Source organism: Haliotis rufescens, unplaced genomic scaffold (genome assembly GCF_023055435.1).
Source record: "Haliotis rufescens isolate VD_foot unplaced genomic scaffold, xgHalRufe1.0.p SCAF_12, whole genome shotgun sequence".
In the NCBI taxonomy this organism is placed as follows: Eukaryota; Metazoa; Mollusca; class Gastropoda; order Lepetellida; family Haliotidae; genus Haliotis; species Haliotis rufescens.
Window position 1 is genome coordinate 3,732,917 of NW_025963802.1, and position 25,320 is coordinate 3,758,236.

The 25,320-nt window shown below is 40.7% G+C and overlaps 2 protein-coding genes across 2 annotated transcripts; both read left to right on the top strand.

Moving 5' to 3' along the window:
* The first annotated feature begins 2,976 nt into the window (after window positions 1-2,976).
* On the top strand, window positions 2,977-9,678 carry LOC124138079. Its single transcript, XM_046504598.2, has 5 exons — window positions 2,977-3,132; window positions 3,744-3,906; window positions 6,068-6,183; window positions 7,275-7,350; window positions 9,492-9,678. The coding sequence occupies exons 1-5, from the start codon at window positions 3,090-3,092 to the stop codon at window positions 9,595-9,597; spliced, it is 504 nt and encodes a 167-aa protein (XP_046360554.1). The 5' UTR covers window positions 2,977-3,089; the 3' UTR covers window positions 9,598-9,678.
* Window positions 9,679-15,585: 5,907 nt separating this feature from the next.
* LOC124138141 lies at window positions 15,586-22,235 on the top strand. The gene is made up of 5 exons (XM_048393791.1): window positions 15,586-15,681; window positions 16,921-17,074; window positions 18,261-18,376; window positions 19,368-19,443; window positions 22,053-22,235. The coding sequence occupies exons 1-5, from the start codon at window positions 15,639-15,641 to the stop codon at window positions 22,156-22,158; spliced, it is 495 nt and encodes a 164-aa protein (XP_048249748.1). The 5' UTR covers window positions 15,586-15,638; the 3' UTR covers window positions 22,159-22,235.
* The last annotated feature ends 3,085 nt before the right edge of the window (window positions 22,236-25,320 follow it).

Sequence of the window (25,320 nt, forward strand, 5' to 3'; positions counted from 1 at the left end):
AAGGAATGTGACATCCAGTTGAGGACTGAATACGACGTACGTTAGTCTGGTAACGACATTTCTACAATAATTTTTTGAATAAACCGTTAATACGCCAGTTGTGACAGGGATGATGGTATGGTAGATGTAGCAGACATATTGACAGCCGTTGTTACGCGAGTCACTAGGTTATTAGTACGCATTGGCCTTGTTGATTGGTACTATACTTTCTGTGGCCACTGGCGGACGTAATTCAAACTCCTTCCAAACTGACATCGCACCAAATATATTTGTGTATCGATTACATAACTCTTACTGACAGGGTAGGGTGGTAGTTCACGCGAAACGGACGACACTGTGTATATTGAGCGGCTCCTTAGATATCGCCTCACAACATACTTTAAATGAATGACCAATTAAACGATGATACACATCAGGATCGCGGAGAAAATACAAGCCTTGTTCGCGTTGAATATATATATCAAGGCACAAATTCATCTTTCATGAACTTTTTGTGACTTGGTGCTTAATATATCCACATATCAACGAAAATGTGTAATACATGTATCCACAAAAATATACATGTACAGGCTAGGTATTTGCCCACAGCAACACCTGCATAACTGTTTATTCACGCGTGGTGTGGCAGATTGTAATTGACCGACAACAAGTATTGTAGAATCACCTGTAAATAAGGCCGACACTGTAATTAGACACAACGTACTAATGAGAATATGAGAATTATCATAAGAAGGCTGTTACGTTTTTCTTAACTATTACCATTTTCAAACCAAAAGTGACAATGCAGTTAAAAGTTGCTTTAGTGTCACAATATTCACTCCCGTTTTCCTCAACCGCATTGAAACATAATTCCTACTGGTCAGTTCGACACTGCTTGTAATTAAATAATTATTTCGAGATTTCATTCGAATGTAAGATATTCAGCCAAACGTTATGCAATAAAAGACGAATAGTTTCTTTCCATTAAAATACGCCGGGCGTACCTGTCACGTAATTGCACAGTGGGATGTATCAACGGTTCATAAAATGGGAAATGAAATAGAAACTAACTAAAATTTAATGTTGTACACGCACATGAATTCGTATGATAAACTGCCAAAACGTTTTGAGAGATAAGGCCGGGTTCATTAAAGATGTTGGGTGCGGTTAGGACCAAACTTTTTCAGCTCACAGTGTTAGTGGTCCTGGAACCCATAGTGTCAAACAGGTTCTGCACAATACGTCCATCAGATTCTACTGTTCAGCAACATTGTCACTGAATTTCAGAACTCTGGCATGATAGAATAATCAAGGATTTCGAAGGCAAAACCTTTTCTCGCCCATGGGCGAAATATTTCAATAAATCTGTAAATGAGTTAAGTTTTGTGTCATGATACTTAAATAAATACATTTAATGTATTTGCGAAACTAAAACATGAGTTTTGAGTAAAGGAACATATTCTCGCCCATGGGCCTGCCCATGGGCCTACCCATGGGCCAAACCTTTTTCTCGCCCATGGGCAAAATATTTCAATATCGCTATAAAATAGTTGAATTAAGTTAAAATGAGTTAAATTTTGTGTCATGATACTTCAATAAATACATTTAATGTATTTGCGAAACAAAATCATGAGTTTTAAGTAAAGGAACATATTCTCGCCCATGGGCCAAACCGTTTTCTCGCCCATGGGCGAAATATTTCAATATCGCTATAAAATCGTTGAATTAAGTTAAAATGAGTTAAATTTTGTGTCATGATACTTGAATGAATACATTAAATGTATTTGCGAAACAAAAGCATGAGTTTTAAGTAAAGGAACATATTCTCGCCCATGGGCCTGCCCATGGGCCTACCCATGGGCCAGACTTCGCCCATGGGCAGGCCCATGGGCGACATAGTCTAAATATTGAGTTTTTAGACAATTTTTTTTTCATTTTTTCTTCCTTGGTATGTTCCCATGAAAACGGCATGTTTAATTTTGTAAATACCTTTAACCGAGACTGGGCAAAGACCGTAGAGTTTCTGGACTTTTGGGTTTCCAGAATTAAAATGGGACGTGTTAGTATAAATTAAGTCAATATGCAGATGATACATAGTTATTTTTAGATGGATCTGAAGAGTGCCTTAGAACTGCAATTGATACTTTAAATATATTTTATAGAATATCTGGTCTTAAGGTAAATATTGACAAAACTAAAGCTATATGGAAAGGTTCAATGACAGGAAGCAGCATCAAAGTCTGTGAAGACATAATACTAGACTGGCTTAATTCCGGATTACATGATCTATGGGTAATAAATACAAGAAATAGACTCGTACATATTCATAGATTATTGGAAAGCTGGAAAAAACCCATCTAACATTGATAGGGGGACACTCACTATGGCGCCTCCTTTGTCGGCTTCTTCTGGCACGCCAGAAACCTATGATTGTGGGTTCGAATCCCGGTTCGCCACAATAATGTTTCTAGATTTGTCAGCACAATACCTGTGCTCGTGGGTTTCACCGAAGTGGTAAACAGCTGAGACCTGCATCACTTCGGGCTTTCCTCCCACATTAAGCTGACACGCCGTGATATAACTGAAATACTGTTAAAAGGCAGCGTAAACCCAGCTCACTCACTCACAACTCTTGCTTGCCGCATCTCATAAGCTTCGATCGACGCTCATGATATCAATCACTGGATTGTCTGGTCCAGACTTTTTTCAGATCGCCGTCACATGGATTATTGCTTCATGCAGGGTTTAAACAAACACATAACAATAACAAACAAAGGAACAAAAAAAACAAGCGAGGAACGCCGTCCAAAGTTTATTTGAGACGGCAATTGCTTATGTTGGCTTTCATAACAACGATAAATGTGGTCAGTGGTTAGTCCTAGTCAGCTGGGTTTTCATGCCGCTTTGTACTGTACTTCATTTAAATGACCCTCCTGATTATTCCATCATATTTAGTCGGAACAGTGTATGGCTGACCTATTCTGAAATGTAAACTGATGTAGTTAACTGCACGAGGGGCGGATGACGCTTGTTAACCTTTGCATGAAGTGACAGGATAACATGTATGGGAGGTTCTGTTACATCTAGCACATCGACTGCATTCTGTCAGGATGAAGTTTGCGATATATGTTGTGTCTGTCCTCCTCTCATCTGGTAGGTAACCATTATATTGTAGCATATGTTCATATGTATACATTGTAGTTAGAACAAAACAACGCACAAAGTTGCAGAACTTAATTATGCCATTATGATTTGAATTCCATATTTGTCCGAATTATAATCCTTACCACGTTACGTGAAGATTTATAACAGAAAACTGTTCAAAGCGGCGTTTTACCTCAGTCACATGCAGTGATTGCGGCGCTACGTCAGCTGTAAGAAAATTGACGCTTGTTGGCATATGTCTGGGGATCGGGTTTAATAATTTACAGACCGCCGTCATATAGCTGTAATATTGCTGAGTGCGGCGTTAAACAACAAACAAACAATCTTTTGTGCGGCGCAAGGCTAAATTTTCTTACCATTTAATGAAAATCATGTGAATGGCGAACACATGGTGCCATCACTAGTTTTCAGTGGTTCGTTTATAAAATTTGTCCTTTGTTTTCTTGCATTGATGTTTTATAAAAAAAGGTACCATGAGCAAATGATTTAGTTACGTACGATATCATTGTTTTAACTATATCGTCAAAGCATTGTTGAAGACCACTGCTGCTATAATTACCTCGTTGAAGAATATATCCTTGTCTGTGTGGCCATTCCAGTGACTGGCCTTGCGTGGCTTACAAGAAGAGAGAGTGACCCAGGACCAGACCTTAGTTGCCTTAGCACTACGTGTGAGAACGTATATGCACCTGTCTTCAGGATCATGAGCAGACCAACGTTTAGCTATCTTATCGAAGATGGCAGACTGAGTCTTGACTGCAGGTTAGTATCACCATTCGTTAACCAAATCTTTGAAGACAAGTTTGTTTTTTTTGTTTGCTGTTTAACGCCGCACTCAGCAATATTCCAGCTATATGACGGCGGTATTTAAATAATCGAGTCTGGAGCATCCATTGCTTAACGTCATGAGCATCGATCCACGCAATCGGGATCGATGACATGCATCAACAAAGTCAGCGAGCCTGACCAACCGATCTCGTTAGTCGCCTCTTACGAAAAGACCTATTCTACCCCGGATCTTCAGCGGTCCTATGCGCTCAGGTCACATCTCCTCACTCTTCGATAAAACTCAGTGGATCGATGCACATGATGTCAATCACTGGACTGCCTGGTCCAGACTCGATTATTTTTATAGAGCGCCGTCATATAGCTGGAATATTGCTGAGTCCGGCGTTAAACAACAAACAAACAATTCAACCAGGGGACAATGTCAGCAGCATCCTTTGTCAACGTCAGAAATGTCAACGTCCACCACAGCACCATTTGCGGCCTTTGTGGCCGATACACACAGTTCAATTCCACTGCAGACCGTCCGAGAACCGGCCGACCAAGAGCTACCACCCCTGCACAGGATCGCTACATTCGACTGTTCCACCTACGTCATCACAGGGATACAGCTACAGAGACTGCAGTACGCATCCCTGGTTTGAGGAGGATATCGGACCAGACTGTCAGAAACCATCTTCGCGAAGACGGAATCCTACCCAGAAGACCAGTTATCGTCCCTGTTTTGCAACAGATCCATCAACAGCGACGCCTGCGTTGGTGCCATGCCTTACAGCCTTGGAAATTGAGAAACTGGAGACGAGTGTGGTTTTGCGATAAGTCACAATTACTTCTTCACCGGCGAGATGGAAGATGTTTATCGTCGTCGAAATGAGCGTTTTGCCCCACATTGTGTAGGTGAATTCAACAAATTCAGTGGCGGTTGTGTCATGGTGTGGGCCATATCCTACACTACGATCTCAACCCAATCGAACACCTCTTGGATGAACTTGATCGACGTGTACGTCAACGTCAGAACACGCCGCAGACACTCCCACAACTGGTCAAGGCGTTACAAGCAGAATGGCGTAGAATTCCGCAGGACAGAACTTGTACAATTATCCAGTCACTGCCGAAAAGATGCAGAACCCCGATTGCTGCCCGGGGTGGTCAGCACAACCTTGTGGCTTTATGTGACATGACAATGAACAGTTTTCAATGCCCTTGTGCAACAATATGTGACTATCGAGTCCCAGAATTTTATATTTGTATCTGTGATATTAAATTAAATATATCGACTTTATTAGGTACAATAATTTTACTAAAAATTTACCTGTGCGTTTTGGTTTTTTTGAAGAGCGTACATCTTAACTATCTCCTGTCAAATATTGGGGCGGTCGGGTAGCCTAGTGGTTAAAGCGTTCGCTCATCACGAAGAAGACCCGGGTTCGATTCCCGACATGGGTACAATGTGTGAAGCCCATTTCTGGTGTCCCCCGCCGTGATATTGCTAGAATATTGCAAAAAGCGGCGTAAAACCATACTCACTCACTCACTCCTGTCAACTATTGGTATTTGAACTTGTCACCTTTGTACTGCCACAGGGACAATATAAATGCATTGACAAATCGTTCAATAGTTACACTCATAATTGTAAGCACACAACCCCATCCGACCCGTGAATAGGGTTAGGATAGGTCTTCAGCAACCTACGCTTGTCGTAAGAGGCGACTAACGGTATCGGGTGTTCACACTCGCTGACTTGGTTCATGCATGTGATCGTATGCAAAATGAGTGGATCGATGCTCATGAAGTCAATGACTGGGTTGTCTGGTCCAGACTCGATTATTTACAGACCGACGTCATATAGCTGGAATATTGCTGAGTGCGGCGTTAAACAACAAATAAGCAAATTTACAACCCCATCCGTATTTACTTATATTAACTATGCGTGATTGATACAGCAGTTAGTATCTGCACCAAACCATTGCATCATTAATAATAAAGAAGGTGGCATACAAACAAATTAAATGAGATACCAACAAAATGCCAACGGCTGCTATCAAGTTGATCAAATTTACATATACTGAATATTAGGCACACCGTTTGAATATGAGGCAAAAAAACTTGTAAGGTGTAATATATGTTCTCTTTGCAGCCAACAGACAAGGACTATCGCAGATGAATGTCAAAGCTCTTCAGTGGACTGTTTCGCGAGTATTTTGCTGCCGGACCTAGCCATTGCCCTCAATCTGTTCTGTCTCCACCAAACAGGTATTCCAAATCCATCTTTTTTGGAGCAGTTTCATTTGAACTCTTGGGTCATATGCCACCTTGAGTGACGTGTTTATTCCTAAAATATATACCCCTTCGGACCCAGGGTAGATACGAATATATCCTCAACACCCCAACGCTGGTCGTAAAAGGCGACATGATTGGGCAACCTGTTGGGCTGCGTCCCTGTGTCGGCAGAGAAAGAGATTCTGGTGGTTGGGTGCACCGGGGCCGGCAATAGAGCTCCTTAGTCAACCACACCACATCGACCCTAACTTTGCCTCGACGGGCGGTAGAATGGGCCCGTTTCTATCAATAGGCTGATCATGTCACGCCCTGTGCATAAACTATTTCGTAAAGTCGTTTGGTATTTCAAAATAAATTTATTCAAAATGTCCATTACATATGTCTCAACTTATAAAACCTGCTTAGAGCCCTATGCCCACAAGGAGGTGGTTCCTGGGCCAATCTGATGTTCAAGTATGTTTGTGAATAAATATTTGCTTGTTTTTAGTTTTGGTGTGAAACTATTATCAACTGACATTATTGAAGGTTCATCCAGGAGGTTAAAGTAACGTAAAATAGCTTTCCTCCTGTGTGACTCGTTATTCCTATCATAATCGATGTAACTATCATCAACCAGTGTTTTTAAGCCGACTCATTGTTGCCAACTCGATATTGTGCGCAACCACCAGTAACTAAAGTGATGACGTTAATCCTGCTGGGATGTCGTGCAGGAAGCTGAGGTACCGTTAGTCCCCACGGTCCCCAGGGAGATGGCCCAAGTTTGGTTATTGATGGCCTATAGCCCATGTTTTAAACTGTATGATTAATTTCGTCATGCCCAAATGTGTTTGATAATATCGTTTATAGATATGACTTTGCACAAATAACTCCCTTTTTATATAAACTTGGTCTCGTCGCTATATGGCTGAAATAATGCCGATGGGACATTATTTTTTACTCAGTCACTCATTCACCCCTAAGATATATGAAATTGACAGAGATATCTACGATTTACTTTGGCAAATGTTTATAACAAAACCACACATTCATAAATAACTATCAGATGTTATGTGTTTCTTTCACAGAAATCGAGGAAGAGGCGTCATGTTGGACCAGTGATAACTTGCCAGGGGCTGTTGTTTCATGTCGATATGAAAACAGGTAGGGTGACGGTACAAGTTTCCATTCACATCTACTGAATAGAGGTTTGTTTGTTTAACACAATGACCCAAGTACATGACGGCGGTCTGTAAATATTGACAAATTACGACAAACATGGGTTGCTGAAGACCAGCTCTGACCCAGATCTTCACAGGTCCTGAATAAAGGCCTCAAGATAATTTACACGGGTAGGTGAATCAAAACTTGTGTAGAGGCCTGTATAGATCCGGGGTAGAATAGGTCTTCAGCAACCCATGCTAGCCGTAACAGGCGACTATGCTTGTCGTAAAAGGCGACTCACGGGACCGGGTGGTCAGACTCGCTGACTTGGTTGATGCATGTCATCGATCCCAATTGCGTAGATTGATGCTCATAATATTATGGTCCAGACTAGATTATTTACAGACCGCCGTCATATAGCTGGAACATTGCCGAAAGCGGCGTTAAACAACGAATAAACAAACAAACAAAAACTTGTGTAGATCTCGATTTCTGTAGACAAACCATATGGATAGATATGCAATGTATTCTTCAAAAGGCCCAATGATAAGAGGAGAGATCAGGTTTAACTTTGCCTGAGAATGATTTCACTTACAGCAAGCTCTTACGGTAAAAGGATGGTGGAAATTGACATTACATTCCCGTACTGACAATCAGATTTTCACTCCTTTCATAGCGACAAAAATAAAATAAGTACATGTCTGTGCACAATATCGTCAGATGAGGAATACAGGTAGAGGAAGAATTCACAGATTCAAAGTGACATTTCAATGCCAGCTCAATCTCTTTAAAATCTTATCTCAGTTTTCGCTACCGCTTAGCAAAGATCTGAGGACACCCCATAACGGGTCACGTCAGAACGACCTCTAGCGAACTTTGACCGATCAATGAAATGACTTACAAGAAATTGACATTAGCCAATCAGAAGGCACATTCTATCGACATTAGCCAATCAGAAGGCACATTCTATCGACATTAGCCAATCAGAAGGCACATTCTATCGACATTAGCCAATCAGAAGGCACATTCTCGAGCTTCACAACACTAGTTTCAAATTGGCGACTACGCTTCGAAACATATTTTGACGTATTCTCGGTTAAACAGTTTAAAACCGATACAAGGAACATTCTGGAATGGCTTACAGATGGCCTAGATTGTATGGATATTATCATAAAACCCGTAACTGTCGTTCGGAATACCCTCTGTTGAATTTTTCGTGGTTGCATCATCAGAAAACACATTCCATCTGTCACTTTCATGATCTGGTAAGCGATGCTCTGCTTGGTTGGATGAAAGGTCGTTCTGACGTGACCCGTAATGGGATGTCCTCAGATATTTGTTCAGCGATAGCGAGAACTAAGATCTGGTTTTAATGAGATTGGTGCCAGCTGTATTGACCGGAGGTACCGGAAATGTAGAAGAAAATTATTCTGTGTGACTTTACCTCGAAGTTCATCACAACGTAACATTCCAATTCATTCTGATTGGTATGTGACCAGCGTCGATAAACTGCCCAAAGAAGGCAACATTATACCTATATGTGATACATATATTGACATATAGCCTCTGGAGTTATTCAGTATTATTCATAAAATGTCATACATGGATTACAAACAATCATTTGTAAACGGAATATACTCTGCTTTCACAACTGATGCACGTAAAATCACTGTCTCAGGAAACACGTCTGGTGTCGATTACAAGTTTCAGTGCCCGTGTGATAACGCGTAAATCTGAATTGTCCCTCCAATGTTCGGAATTAGAGAATAAAACATTCAACAGCTGGGGTATTGCTTAGTGAAACAATTATAATTACATAAATAAATAGGCCCGTGAAGATCCGGGGTAGAATAGGTCTTCAGGAACCCATGCTTGTTGTAAAAGGCAACTATGCTTGTTGTAAAAGGCGACTAACGGCATCGGGTGGTCAGGCTCGCTGATTTGGTTGATGGATGTCATCGATCCCAATTGCGTGGATCGATGCTCATGATATTAATCACTGAATTGTCTGGTCCCAACTCGATTATTTACAGACCGCCGTCATATAGCTGGAATATTGTGGCATTAAACAACCAATAAAACAAAACAATAAAAAAATAAAAAAATAAAAACGTTTACTAAATATCTATTTTTGCTTTCAGAGTTGCCTTTGTCGAGTGTGTTTACCACAGAGTAAGCAGTCTCACCGAGTGCACTGAAACTACTGGCGCCATCTTCAGACAGTTGCTGTTGGCTTTTGGACCTTAGACGTATCCATGCATACAGAAACATGAACAAAACTGGACAAAAACAACATGTCATGTTTGCCAATAAACTGGTTTGCATTAAGACGATCGTTTCTTTTGTTTCGAAAAGGATGATGTTGCCATGGTTTCCGGGTTGATTTTTATCAATGAGAGAGAAGATGTGACATGGGTGCATAGTATGAAATATATCCTCTAATGCTTGAGGGATCATGATTACTCGAACAAAGTACAGCAAGTTGAAATATCAAAAATAAACCCTTTGTCACGAGATAAATCTTGAAATTATTGCGTCAACAAATTGATGTTTATGTAGTCTCCTTGTCTCAGTGCGTCATGAAATATCTATTTGATGCCCTAATCCTCAAATTCAGAAAAACCCTCCTTCAACAAGTGACAAATTAATGACGTCACTCTCAGAAAAAAGGGTCCATTCTTTTAACGTTTCGTAATACCTTTCATCCGACATATATCGCACCATGAAAGTTTGAAATACGTTTTTGATTACTGTAAATCGTGAAATTAATGCGTCTCCAAAAGAATGCGACCACTGGACCCTAGCCAAAAATGCGGCTTAATTTAATTCACGCTCGCGATAATTTCAAGATTTATAGTATTGTTTTTTCTACATGTTACCACAGGAAGATACCGGCGGCGCAATGACCTTTTTGCAAACACCTGGTGTCAACACAGATTTTCAATGGTTTGGGATGTAAAGGCAAAATAATGATGAAACATATGAATGGATCACTGACTGGTGTTTGGAGTGAAAGACTTGAGGGGCTCGGCCTTTATTTGATCTATAATTATGCCTAATGTGTCACCTGCATTCGATCACTGAATTTTATTAAATTGGCTAAAAATAGTCATGGAAAATTAATTATCATGAACCGTTTACTGAGAATCAGCGATGACACCGGGTGTTTGCAAAAAGTGGATTGCTTTGAAAAGTGTTCTGTCGCTTCTATTTAACCTGTGCCAGTCGTTACAGTGAGTGAGTGAGTTGGGTTTAACGCCGCTTTTAACAGTATTCCAGTTATATCGCGGCGCGTCAGCTTAATGTGGGAGGAAAGCCCGAAGTGATGCAGGTCTTAGACGTTTAACACTTCGGTGAAACCCACGAGCACGGGTATGGTGCTGACAAACCTAGAAACATTATTGTGGCGAACCGGGATTCGAACCCACAATCATAGGTTTCTGGCGTGCCAAAAGGACGTAACTCTGCACGGCGAATTTCGGCGCCTTAGACGACTGGGCCACCCGTGGCCCCCTGTTACATCAACTAGTGACTTATTATTGGGTTTGACACTGTCAGGTAACCTTTTGGTTTAAAGCGTTGCTCGTCACGCCGAAGACCCGGGATGAAACCCGACATGGGTACAATGTGTAAAGCCCATTTCTGGTGTCCCCCGCCGTGATAATGCTTGAATAGTGTTAAATGTGACGTAAAACCAAACTCACTCACTTAAGTATTATATAAAGGTGATGCTTTCCAAATTGAAATTTGGACGACTGGGCCCCCCGGGCCCCCTAAGTGAGTGATGGAAATGAGATGATCAACCATAACCAGATGAGACAAAAAGGGGAAAACGTTAACATTGTCAACACACAACATATGTATGTATTATATTTCTAAATTAAATGCAATAAAACTAACTATCGGTTACACCTACTTGGGGTGTCAGTCCAGATTTAAAAAGGTCATTATGCGACGATGTCGTATTGGACATTCTCTTTATACACATAAATATTTACTGAAAGGTGAAGATCCTCCATTCTGTGTCCCTTGTGATGAAAGAATCACGGTCAAGCATGTCATATTTGACTATTGATTTTTCCATCACGAGGAATAATTATTTCCAGGTTTCTCCCATAAAGGATCTTTTTCCTGTAAGTTCTGGTTAATTCTTGGGTTTTTAAAAAAAAATACAGTTAATTGATAAATTTTAATTATATTTCTTGTAAAAAAGGTGTGATTTTAATTTGATAGAATGAAATAATAACTGAGATTGTCAGTGGCTGTACCTTCAAAGTGATTGAAGTAACGTAAAATAATTGACCCCTGTCCCCGTAAGTCCAATTTCTTTCAAAATATTTAAAAGGTTTTAATCGTATAATAAATGCAGGTTTTAAATGTTTTTGGCTTACACTTTCTAACAATCACCAGTGGCCAGAGATGGTGTAAATTCTGCTAGGGTACCACGCAGGAAGCAGATGTACCGTAAGTCCCCATGGTCCCTTATAAGGTGGTCTGACTTTGGTTTCTGGTGATCCATAGCCCACTTTCACAATGTATCGTTATTAATAGTCATATTTGTATGGTTTACATACTTGTTTTAAATCTATGCCTGTGATACTCTAGTGCTTTTACTGTCTTTTGTCGACAGATTTTATAGTCTATAATTATGTATTATTACTGTACAACTTGATTTAGTCACGATATGGCTGAAATATTGCTGATGTGACTATAAATCTTAACTCACTCACTCTATATATATCATATTTTTCCGATGCAGTCACAAAGCCTACTAATATTGCCCAGTGAACTGAATTAAAAGTGTAATCACAAGAAATGATCTGTCTTTCTCAAGTTCTGCACTTCTTAAATTCAGTCTGATATAATCGTGGCCTGGACATTCCATTAAATAATGTTTCACGGTCGATCTCGGTAGTATTTTCATTACAGTGAGTACGTGCGGGGGGGGGGGGGGGGGGGGGGGGGCTCATTATCAATGACACTGCTGTAAGAATTTAATCCACAGTGCCCAAGGCGAAGTCTAGTAATTATGACCCTCTCACGTTTCTTTCGTCCACAAATTGTCCTATGTGTTTTTATTTTCCAGGACAAACTGTGTTCATGTGTGGGCCAGTAGTCCCAGCATCCCACAACTTGTCAGCTTGCGGTGAAAGATTTCGCTAAAATGGAGTCGAAATCATTTGGTTGGGTTCTGAATTCAGATATTTTTATGTCAGGATTTTGCAAGTCAGATTTCGCAAGTTTGTCTGCTATCTCATTTCCATGCAGTCCAACATGAGCTGGAATCCACACACTATCACATGTAATACAGTGTGAGTTGAAAAATGTATCCAGCTTAAATATTTCATAAACAATTTCACTTCGTGAACCATTGACACCAGATTCAATTGTGTCAATAGCTGCCATGGGCTTAGTTAATAAATATGCCGCATGGTCATATTTATTACCCCACCTTAGACTTGAGAAATAGTTATACGTGCAGCAGCAAATACTGAGAGATGGTCATTGTGCCTGAACATACTTGAGATGTTATCAATATGCCTCAGCATTTCGATACCATGGCCGAACTGTTTGGGGCATCCTTCAAGATGTGGCTGAAATTGTCATCATATTCAGTTAGAAAGGCCTAGAAACATTTCCACGCATTCAGCCTGAACTGAACTGAAACAGGGATAGCTGCAAGGGCCATCCTTCAAATTCGCAAAACCTCTTGACTGTATTCGGTCAAATTTGGAAAGATGACATTATTAGGCAGACATCATTACCTGGCAGTCATATTCAAGCCTTTATTTATATTATTGCTTTATTTTTTGTTTGCGTTTAATGCCGCACTCAACAATATTCCAGCTATATGACGGCGGTCTGTAAATAATCGAGTCTGGACCAGACAATCCAGTGATTGAAATCATGAGCATCGAACCACGCATCGATCCACAAGCCTGACCACCCGATCTCGTTAGTCGCCTTTTAAAGACATTGAATAACATTGAGGACTTATCAGCACCCACTACGTTTGGCAGTGTACTTCAATAGATTTATAAGTTTATTATATTTGTTAACAACATGAGATATGTGAGAACTCCATTGTAGTCTCTGATCAAAATAAACTCCAAGACATTTCAACTCTTGACAATGTCTATGTTGTGGTCACTAAGGGCAAGCTCCATATTTGTAGGAACTTTTGTTCTGCTTGTCTTCATTTGGACAGAGAAACACCCTACTTAGAACACCACACACCAATATGTCTAATAGTAAGCATTTCTGAATCGATTCGTTTACAAGCTTGATATAAGTATAATGACCTTTAATTGACCTATAATCATATCCATGTGGACGACAACCTACTGTAGTAAATATTGTCGTGCTTGTAAACTGACGATCAAAAACAAGTTTACAAATTATTTTATTTATTCATGAATATAAACAATTTACCCCAAGTATTGTTCAACTATACATAACGCATTAATAACCATCGCTAATTACTCTTCTGTGTCCATGGCTGCCGAGTAAGTTTGCTTGCTTGTTTGTCGTTTTACGCCGCACTCAGCATTATTCCAGGTTTATGACGGCGGTCAGTAAATAATCGAGTCTGGACCAGACAATCCAGTGATTAATATCATGAGCATCGATCCAGGCAATTGGGATTCGATGACACGCAGCTAGCCTGACCACCCGATCCCGTTAGTCGCCTCTTACGACAAGCATGGGTTGCTGAAGACCTATTCTACCCCGGATCTTCACGGGACGTCAGAGTAAGCCAGCGTAAATGTTTACAGTGACAGCGTTATTTGGAAACACAGAGAACAATCCCGAACTGTACATGTAGTTATGTTCAACACTAAGCTGGTGACTTACTGGTGTAAATGATCCTACTGGCACAACAATTACCAACTAAAACACCGTAACGTGTGGTGTACAACGCCAATTTTGGGGACGCAGTGTTTAGTTCATGTTCTACTTAATTGTACGTGACAAAGCACTTGTGCAGTGTGCCAATCTGATAATAATCCGATATTGAACATATTCAATTCTTATGGATCATCGAAAACCTTGGTTATATGCATCAATGTGTAAGCTATCGATAGATCGATGTTTTAATAAGTTTGTGTGTGTAAAGGGATCCGAATGGAACTAGGGGCGTGATTTTTAATCTTGTTTTGATCAATAAGATTCAAACATTCTTCAAAGTCATGGCAGAATGTACGATTTCGAAAACATCATAACCATGTGTTTATGAATCGCTGTCAAATAGTGATGCCCTGCCCTACTGGTGACACCCATCACAAACACATGCAAAGGAAAGTCAATCGTTCATCTGAAAAAAACATGGGAACATATGGTACAAGTCCAAATAGGGAATTGCATCTTACATTATTATTCTCACCGAGGTGCTTAATTTATAAATATTCTCTACATTAAACTATTCCAAGATTTACTGAGGCCTTGAAAGTTGCAACTTTGATCAACCAACTTTTGAGCAAGAGTCATGTGACGCTCTTTTGTACCTCAAATCTGTGAAATGTAGATACCAAAGCAGTGGTTATGGCTACGATTGCTACAATGCTTTGATGTATATCATGGTTGGTTGGTTGGTTTGTTGTTTAACGCCTCACTCAGCAATATTCCAGCTATATGACGGTGGTCTGTAATTAATCGTGCCTGGACCAAACAATCCAGTGATTGACATCATGAGCATCGATCCACGCAGTTTGGATCGATGACATGCATCAACCAAGTCAGCGAGCCTGACCACCCGATCCCGTTAGTCGCCTTTTACGACAAGCATAGTCACCTTTTACGGCAAGCATGGGTTGCTGAAGACCTATTCTACCCCGGAATCTTCACGGGTCGTATATGATGGACTTGCTGATTAATACAGAAGGTATATGATGGACCTTCTGATTAATTCATTCAATTAATCGCATTTCCACGGCCTATTCACACCAGTGGGGTTGAATAATTAACAGTACAAAACGTCGTTAGCGGCAGGTGAGCTACAAAGCTAATGCCGTACGAGACAAGGCTGTACACAAAAATAAATTCTTACAGGAAAAGAGAATAAGTGGGGACGTTTAAACTGAATGATGCTTGGCTGCCTCTGTCCAAGTTATGCTAATCGAGGAAGTGCATTATACCAGGTGACAAACTTTACACTGACCTTTGCAGGAAGTGGCAGGATGATGTACTCATGTAATGGAAGCAAATGGGATAATTAGTTATTATTTCTGTATTCCATTAAAACATTGGATGTTCTGTGACATCTAGCACATCGACTGCCTGTTGTCAGGATGAAGTTTGTGATATGTGTTGCGGCTGTTCTCCTCTCATCTGGTAGGTAACCATTATACTGCAGCACATTTTCATTTACCATCACTGCGTATTACTGTCTTCAAACAGCAAAAGTTTTAAAGAAGAATGTTGATTAATAAATAGAGATTCTCACCTGAGGGTCGATGAAAACCTCGGTTTTAAAATGTTATCGACTCGTGTAGATATAGTTCATATCAAATGACACTCGGTGTTTGTATTGCTGTTAAACTAAAGACCGTTAGCATACCAGCACACAGTGATGGATAATCCCAGAATCCCAGATTCGTCCTTATGATAACCCCTACCACGTTACGTTACGTCTCCTTCCACGTTACGTCTCCTTCCAAATTAACCGACCGCCTCCGTGGTCTTGTGGTAGAGCGTCCGCCCGGAGAGCGGAAGGTCCAGGGTTCGATCCCGGGCCGCGTCATACAAAAAGACGTTAAAAGATTGTACTCGTTGTTACCCTGTCTGGCGCTCGGCATTAAGGGGCTAAAACAAGGACTGGTCGGCTCGAAGTATACTGTGTCTGAGTGGGGTATTCATGTTAAACTGCGGCATGGTATCTCAGTGAGCTACCACTATAAATCGGCATCAGTCCGGACTAGTACAAGCAGCCACACACACACACATACACGTGCATGCACGTCGCTATATAAGTGCAATAATCTTGGACGCGACGTTAAACCCAACTTCACCTCACCTCACCAAATTAACCCGTGAAGATTCCGGGGTAGAATAGGTCTTCAGCAACCCATGCTTGCCGTAAAAGGCGACTATGCTTGTCGTAAGAGGCGAATAACGGGATCGGGTGGTCAGGCTCGCTGACTTGGTTGATACATGTCATCGATCCAAATTGCGTGGATCGATGCTCATGATATCAATCACTGGGTTGTCTGGTCCAGACTCGATTATTTACAGACCGCCGTCATATAGCTAGAATATAGTGAACGTTTGTGTCTAAAGTATGTATGTGTAGGGCATGTAATGAATTGTAAAACATTATTTTCCGATAGTAAGTAAACTGTTATTTGAACTGACTCAAATACAGCTTTGCTGCTCTTTTATCATTTTCCCTTTGATGCGAGGATACGGCCTTCAGCATTACAAGTGCCTTCTGTTAAAGTATCCTGCCATGGCCAATTGCAATAGATACATACGATGTCAAATGTGTAAGTGCATCGTCAACGTATTGGAAAAGACCATTGCTGCTGTATTACCTCTTTGAAGAACATATCCTTGTCTGTGTGGACATTCCAGTGACTGGTCGAACGTGGCATGCCAAGAGAGAGACTGACCCAGGACCAGCACTTACATGCTATAGCGGGACATGTGAGAACGTAGTTGCACCAGTTCGAAGGATCCTGCAAGGACCAACGTTTAGGTATCTCATCAGAGAGGGCCTTGACTGCAGGTTAGAATCACAATTCGTTAATAAAATCTTCTGAAACAAGTACTTGCTCGGCTACTCATTTTAAAGAAGTAACAGTCTATCTGTGACTGAATATACCCCCCCCCCCCCAACACACACACACACACATACCCCAATATTGAATGACTGAACCCTTTGAAAATGTACCTATGATATTAATGGACATCTATCATTTCCTATCAAGAATATCATTCCGGGGTCTAGTTTTGGTTTGTTTGATTGTTATTTAACGCCGCACTCAGCAGTATTCCAGCCGTGTGACGGCGGTCTGTAAAAATTCGAGTCTGAAGCAGACAATCATTAGCTTCGATCAACGCCTCACCACCCGATCCCGTTAGTTGCATCTTATGACAAGCTTCGGTTGCTGAAGGCCAGTTCGTACCCGGATCTCCACGGGTTCCTAGGTCTAGTCCAGTAGATTCCTGTGAAGATGTTGAGTCACACACCTCGCTTCCAACATGGATATCAGTATTATTTCAGTAATTATGGATATCGTAACTATCCGATAGTCTGGAGTGCTATTGATGTCAACTATTGATATTAGACTTGTCACCTTCGTATAACCATGGGGACTTGAGCAATAGGACCCGTGGAGATTCCGGGTTAGAATAGGTCTTCAGCAACCCATGCTTGCCGTAAAAGGCGACTATGCTTGTCGTAAAAGGCGACTAACGGGATCGCTGACTTGGTTGATGCATGTCATTGATCGCAATTGCGTGGGTCGATGCTCATGATAATAATCACTGGATTGTCTGGTCCAGACTCGGTTATTTACAGACCGCCGTCATATAGCTGGAATATTGCTGAGTGCGGCGTTAAACAACGAGTAACTCGATCACTCGATGAGAACGCTTTAACCACTTGGCTGAGCATGAGCAATAGTAATGGAGTGAAAGTTCGATAAGTTGTTACACTATTAACTTTGGAAACGTACAACCCAGTCCGTATTTGATATTATTTCCATGGTATGATTGATAAAGTAGGATTTGCACCGAACCATCGCAACATTGATGATAACGAAGTTGGCACGCAAAACAAATTAATTTAAATACCAAACAAAATTGCCAACGATTTTTAACAAGTTGATTAAATAGAATAAAAGGCTATACTTGATTATTAATCAGAAGCACTAAATTTAAACTTGTAATGAATTTTATTGTCCCTGCAGCCAACAGACATTGACCATCGCTGGTGAATGCCAAACCTCTTCAGCAGACTGTCGAGTGCGTCACCAAAACCCGGACCTACCCAGTGCCCTCATTACCTTCTGTCGCTACAAAACAGGTATGCACATGTCCATCTTTCTTTGAGCAGGTTCATCAGAACTCTTAGGCCATGTGCCACCTTGGGTGACATGTTGATTCCTAAAAAATACACACCAATGAATATCTATTGAAAGGTGAGGATCCTCCGTTTTGCATCCCTTGTGATGAGAGAATCACGGTCAAGCATGTCCTGCTTGACTGTGTTGATTTTTCCATCACAAGGGATAACTATTTCAAGGTTAAATCTATGAAGGATCTTTTTAACACTATTAGTTCTCATTTAATCCTTGGCTTTTTAAAAGAAATCGAGTTGTTCAAGAAATTTAGTTAATTTGCTTTGTTTATACTAAATGAATTTTAGAATTAGTGGAATAAATAAATATCTGTGATTGATCGTGGCTGTATCCTCAAAGGGGGTTAAAGTAGTTTAAAATTATTGTCCCCCTGAGAGGGTATCGTAAGTCCATATCATCGAAAGTATGTTTTTTCCAACTACAGTTTTAATCGTAGAATATGTGTTCTTTTAATTTGGCTAAATTTGTCAATAATCGCCAACACCTGAAGGGATGATGTAAATCCGGCTGGGGTCCATGCAGGTAGCAAAAGTACTGTAAGTCCCCATGGACCCTAGCATGGTGATCTCCCTTCAGTTGCTGGCGATCTATAGCCCGTTTTTATAATGTAATGTAATGTAATGTATAGTGCTATTGATTTTTTTTATTACATACTAGTTTTAATTTTATTTCTGTGATAAGTCTAGTTATTTTACTGTCCCTCGTTGGCAGGTTTTAATATAAGTTTCAATATATGTATTATATTTAACCATTGATAGTCACGATATGGCTGAAATATTGCCGATGTGACTTAAATTTTTTTAACTCACTCACTCACTCCTAAAAATACATTGACATTGACTGTACTACCAACGATTACTGCGATTTTCTTGGGCAAATATCTTCATAAATATCTATCAGATATTATGTGTTTAGTTTCCAAACTTTCTTGAACAGAAATCGAGGACGAGGCGTCATGTTGGACAAGTGATAACTTGCCGTGGGCTCTTCTTTCATGTGCAGATGAAGACAGGTAGGGTCCATTAGCATCTATTGGATGGAGGCCTTTTGTACATCTAGAGACCTGATGATAAAAGATGGAATTGGGTATAGCAATGAGTTCAGAATTATTTCAGAGCTTTTTTGGCAGAAGGATGGTGAAAATTAACATTACATTCCCATAAAAACAATCAGATTCCCTTTGTCACCTAAAGGCGACCATTCAACATTTCATTGTGACAAGACCCGTGAAGATCCGGTCTTCAGCAACCCATGCTTGCTGTAAAAGGCGACTTTGCTTGCCGTAAGAGGCAACCAAAGCAACGGGTGGTCATGCTTGCTGAGTTGGTTGATGCATGTCATCGATCCCAATTGCGTAGATCGATGCTCATGATGTCAATCACTGGATTGTCTGGTCCAGACTAGATTATTTACAGACCGCCGTCATATAGCTGGAATATTGCTGAGTGCGGCGTTAAACAACAAACAACTGTACAGTGTGTACTTCAAGAATCCTTATGATAAGATTCATCGGTAGGTGGTAGGCAGATGGCCATTCGCGCTTATTTGTAAAAGATGATTAGCAGCCTTGACCTAACGGTCGTGGATGCCAGCGGCTTGCGGCAATGTTCGTTCTGTCAAATACTGATGTTTTGTCCAGACATGACGAAGCCGACATCGGGAGAGACCACTGTGCAATTCCGACGATATCATTAGCTTGTGTTTATGAATTACTATCGGGTAGTGATGATACTAGATGTTCGAAGAAAGGTAACCTGACCCACCCATCACAAACACATGACAACTTAGGGTAACATGTGGTACAAGTCAAAATATCGAATGTGTCAAATATGGAAATATCCACCACGCGTCTACCATAAATCGTGACAAGCTCTACTAAGGCCTTGGATGCTGTAACTGTGATCAAACAACTGATCTTACAGATACTGTTTGCCATTCTGCATCTTTATGCATGCAATGCCTTCTTAATGCATGTAATGCCTTCTTTATGCATGCAATGCCTTCTTTATGCATGTAATGCCTTCTTTATGCATGCAATGCCTTCTTTATGCATGTAATGCCTTTTTTATGCATGTATTGCCTTCTTTATGCATGCAATGCCTTCTTTATGCATGTAATGCCTTCTTTATGCATGCAATGCCTTCTTTATGCATGTAATGCCTTTTTTATGCATGTAATGCCTTTATGCATGCAATGCCTTCTTTATGCATGTAATGCCTTCTTTATGCATGCAATGCCTTCTTTATGCATGTAATGCCTATCTATACCTCTCTAGGATCACTTCATTTGCAAGAGGTTGTTTCACCTGCAAACGATTGTGACGTTCTTTAAACATGAACGAATTATTGAATTAAGTTCTAAGATATTATCGATCTCCTTTTTTGAGCGAATTGATAAGATCGTATCTCATTGCTGTGGGATGTTCTTAGAACCTTGTGATTTTGTTCTTAAAAATACGTGTGACGTTTTTATTGTATATCAATACTGTCTGGACACTGAGACCTATTACTCGTTAACATAACAATGAGGACGGTCATCCAATGTTACCTTACTCTATACCACGTTGGTCACGCATGTGCATATATCAAAGCAGCGCAGTAGATCTAAACTCCTTGGGACTAATGATACCGTTACATTTATGTTACATCAAATTCTACATTAAATGGATAATGCCGAGCAATGACGGAAGAACATAACATACCAGAACCACTTGACCGCCTCCGTGGTCTAGAGGAGAGTGGAAGGTCCGGGGTTCGATCCCCGGCCGCGTCATACCAAAAGATGTAAACCGATGGTACTTGTTGTTATCCTGCCTGGCGCTCGGCATTAAGGGGCTAAAACAAGGACTGGTCGGCTCGGAGTCAGTATACTGTGTCTGAGTGGGGTATTCATGTTCAACTGCGTCATGGTATCTCAGTGGGGATCACTATAAATCGGCATCAGAAGTGGTGTAGAGCTTAGTACAACTTATACCATCATCTATACTTAATGTTACAAGTCCTATCGTAAAAATACTGTTATGATGGAACAGCATCTTTATTACAGTATGAGTTGGAAATGGAAATGTTTTATCCTCTATTATTGATTAGGAAGATGGCAAACCATAATCTTGCTTTTCCTCGTCTATTGTTTTGTATATGATTGGTATTCTATTATATTTCACTCAAAAAATCATCTCAGTGGGCGTAGTGAGTGAGTGAGTATGGTTTTACGCCGCTTTTAGCAATATTCCAGCAATATCACGGCGGGGGACACCAGAAATGGGCTTCACACATTGTACTCATGTCGGGAATCGAACTCGGGTCTTCGGCGTGACGAGCCAACGCTTTAACCACTAGGCTACCCGACCGCCCCCCTCAGTGGGCGTAAGCTACACATGATCACCAAATGTAATTTCAGCTATACTCAGCACATCTCTGATAACAAGATCAAAATTATTTCCACAAATTGTAAAGGCTTAGCTGACAAGAATACAAGAACATATTTGCCCCTATATCATACCTTGTGACGTGGTTATTAGAATTTCAAAATATAAACCTAATTTAAACATAAACCCCGGGGGCGCTTTAGGTGACAAGTTATGCGTAATCGTTTACTAAATATGTATATTTCTGCCTTCAGGAGTGCCTTTGCCGAGTGTGCTGAAAAAAGAGTGAGCAGTCTCACAGAGTGCTCTGAAACTAGTGGCGCCATCTTCCGAGAGATGCTGTCGGGTTTACTTCCTTAGATGTATCCATGCATACAGAAGAACTTGACCAAATCATCATGTAATGTTTGTTTGTCAATAAATTAGTCTTAATTACGGCCATCGTTTCTTTCGTTCTGAGAAACGTGAAGTTAAACGTCACACGTTAAACGTCAAACGTTAAACGTCAAACTATATTTAGCAAGCTACAAAGAACTGTGTTGATTCCCAAATTGAAACGCGAAGGTTAATTAAATTGTGAGTGAATAACCACGCAAGATCAAAGAATAATTAACAAATTATCATAAAATTTACAGGATACAAAAGCATGTACATTCATGTGCAGTAACGTGATTCAGAAAAGTGGATACTATTGGGCGTGAGAGGTAATGGGTTTCAACAAAAAAAAAGTATGTGAACAGAATAATTCGAACCACGCCTCAACATTGAAAACATTCGTGCGAACGCCCGATTATGTTTCTAGGTTTGTCAGCACCATACCCGTGCTCGTGGGTTTCACCAAAGTGGTAAACGTATGAGACCTGCATCACTTTGTGCTTTCCTCCCACATTAAGCTGACACACCGTGATATAACTGGAATACTGTTAAAAGCGGCGTTGAACCCAACTTACTCACTCAGTCATATGTTAGAGTGAAGTATTCCGGTGTGAACAAACTGCCTGAGCATATACATTTTGTTTACAGACTGTTGTCGGTGAATCTGTAATTCAAAGACAACCCACTCAAAACACTGGACTCAACCAACGCCGCTTCACTCAGTATATTTGCTAACACCAAAGAGTTCGTGTTTTATTTAGTCGTGGTAGAATGGAGATAAACATACTGTGTTTTCAATGTAGAGCAAGGTTACTTGTAGATTTAGCATTTAACTTTTGAAACTTCGTCCTGCGGGTTCGGTTCCAGATTCAATTTTGCGTGGTTAAACCTACAGGTAACCCAGCTAGCTCTACATTGAAAACGCAGTATGTTTATCTCTTTAATGAAAAGACAGCCTCTGTGGTCTAGTGGTAGAGCGTTCGCCCGGAGAGCGGAAGGTCCGGGGTTTGATCCCGGGCCGCGTCATACCAAAAGACGTTAAAAGATGTTACTTGTTGTTACCCTGTCTGGTGCTCGACATTAAGGGGCTAAAACAAGGACTGGTCGGCTCGGAGTCACTCTGTGTCTGAGTGGGATATTCATGTTAAACTGCGGCATGGTATATCAATGAGCTAGCATTATAAATCGGCAGCCACACAAACACACACGTACATTCACGTCGCTATATAAGTGCAATAATCTTGGACGCGACGTTAAACCCTATTTCACCTCACCTCACCTCACCTCACCTTAAATGAAAACACGGTAATAAGTTCACAGGTTTATTAATAGCTAATCAGATAAACCGAACCTGCTCTGACAAAGGTCACTGATTAATCAAATCAAAGCAAATACACAAGCGGCTCAGCTAAGCAAGTGTATTACAGTAATAAAACGAGAGTACTTAAACCAACACTTTGACAAGATACCGACCAGATGCCTGGACAACAAATTAAGTCAACTGCGATCAGTTAACACCTGAGTCAATTAACTCAGCACTCTAATGAGTGAATAACCTCGGCTGTGTTAAATAACGGGAAATAAACACAGAGGGCCCATGAGTAATGATTCAGTCACCTACACTGAACAAGGAAATATTAAAATTCCCAAATAGCAAGACAATCACGGAAAAGTTGGTTATCCACGGATTACTAGAAAAACAGATTATTGGAAACACTAATTACTAAGTAGCTAGGCAATTAAGGGGGAGGTTGGTTATCCACAGATTACGAGGAAAACAGAGTATTCCAAACCCTAGCTACTATGTTTAGCTCGGTACAACCAGAGTAAGTGAGCAGAAGATCGAAAGGTGACGTCAAACGTTAAACGTCAAACTATATTTAGCAAGCTACAAAGAACTGTGTTGATTCCCAAATTGAAACGCGAAGGTTAATTAAATTGTGAGTGAATAACCACGCAAGATCAAAGAATAATTAACAAATTATCATAAAATTTACAGGATACAAAAGCATGTACATTCATGTGCAGTGACGTGATTCAGAAAAGTGGATACTATTGGGCGTGAGAGGTAATGGGTTTCAACAAAAAAAAAGTATGTGAACAGAATAATTCGAACCACGCCTCAACATTGAAAACATTCGCGCGAACGCCCGATTATGTTTCTAGGTTTGTCAGCACCATACCCGTGCTCGTGGGTTTCACCAAAGTGGTAAACGTATGAGACCTGCATCACTTTGTGCTTTCCTCCCACATTAAGCTGACACACCGTGATATAACTGGAATACTGTTAAAAGCGGCGTTGAACCCAACTTACTCACTCAGTCATATGTTAGAGTGAAGTATTCCGGTGTGAACAAACTGCCTGAGCATATACATTTTGTTTACAGACTGTTGTCGGTGAATCTGTAATTCAAAGACAACCCACTCAAAACACTGGACTCAACCAACGCCGCTTCACTCAGTATATTTGCTAACACCAAAGAGTTCGTGTTTTATTTAGTCGTGGTAGAATGGAGATAAACATACTGTGTTTTCAATGTAGAGCAAGGTTACTTGTAGATTTAGCATTTAACTTTTGAAACTTCGTCCTGCGGGTTCGGTTCCAGATTCAATTTTGCGTGGTTAAACCTACAGGTAACCCAGCTAGCTCTACATTGAAAACGCAGAATGTTTATCTCTTTAATGAAAAGACAGCCTCTGTGGTCTAGTGGTAGAGCGTTCGCCCGGAGAGCGGAAGGTCCGGGGTTTGATCCCGGGCCGCGTCATACCAAAAGACGTTAAAAGATGTTACTTGTTGTTACCCTGTCTGGTGCTCGACATTAAGGGGCTAAAACAAGGACTGGTCGGCTCGGAGTCACTCTGTGTCTGAGTGGGATATTCATGTTAAACTGCGGCATGGTATATCAATGAGCTAGCATTATAAATCGGCAGCCACACAAACACACACGTACATTCACGTCGCTATATAAGTGCAATAATCTTGGACGCGACGTTAAACCCTATTTCACCTCACCTCACCTCACCTTAAATGAAAACACGGTAATAAGTTCACAGGTTTATTAATAGCTAATCAGATAAACCGAACCTGCTCTGACAAAGGTCACTGATTAATCAAATCAAAGCAAATACACAAGCGGCTCAGCTAAG

Excerpts from the sequence above, each read along its gene's own strand:
- LOC124138141 (XM_048393791.1), top strand. The coding sequence starts at position 15,639 with ATGAAGTTTGTGATATGTGTTGCGGCTGTTCTCCTCTCATCTG. Across the intron at positions 18,377-19,367 it reads CTTCTGTCGCTACAAAACAG|AAATCGAGGACGAGGCGTCA; the intron begins GTATGCACATGT and ends TTTCTTGAACAG. Across the intron at positions 19,444-22,052 it reads TCATGTGCAGATGAAGACAG|GAGTGCCTTTGCCGAGTGTG; the intron begins GTAGGGTCCATT and ends TTCTGCCTTCAG.
- LOC124138079 (XM_046504598.2), top strand. The coding sequence starts at position 3,090 with ATGAAGTTTGCGATATATGTTGTGTCTGTCCTCCTCTCATCTG. Across the intron at positions 3,133-3,743 it reads GTCTGTCCTCCTCTCATCTG|TGACTGGCCTTGCGTGGCTT; the intron begins GTAGGTAACCAT and ends TGGCCATTCCAG. Across the intron at positions 7,351-9,491 it reads TCATGTCGATATGAAAACAG|AGTTGCCTTTGTCGAGTGTG; the intron begins GTAGGGTGACGG and ends TTTTGCTTTCAG.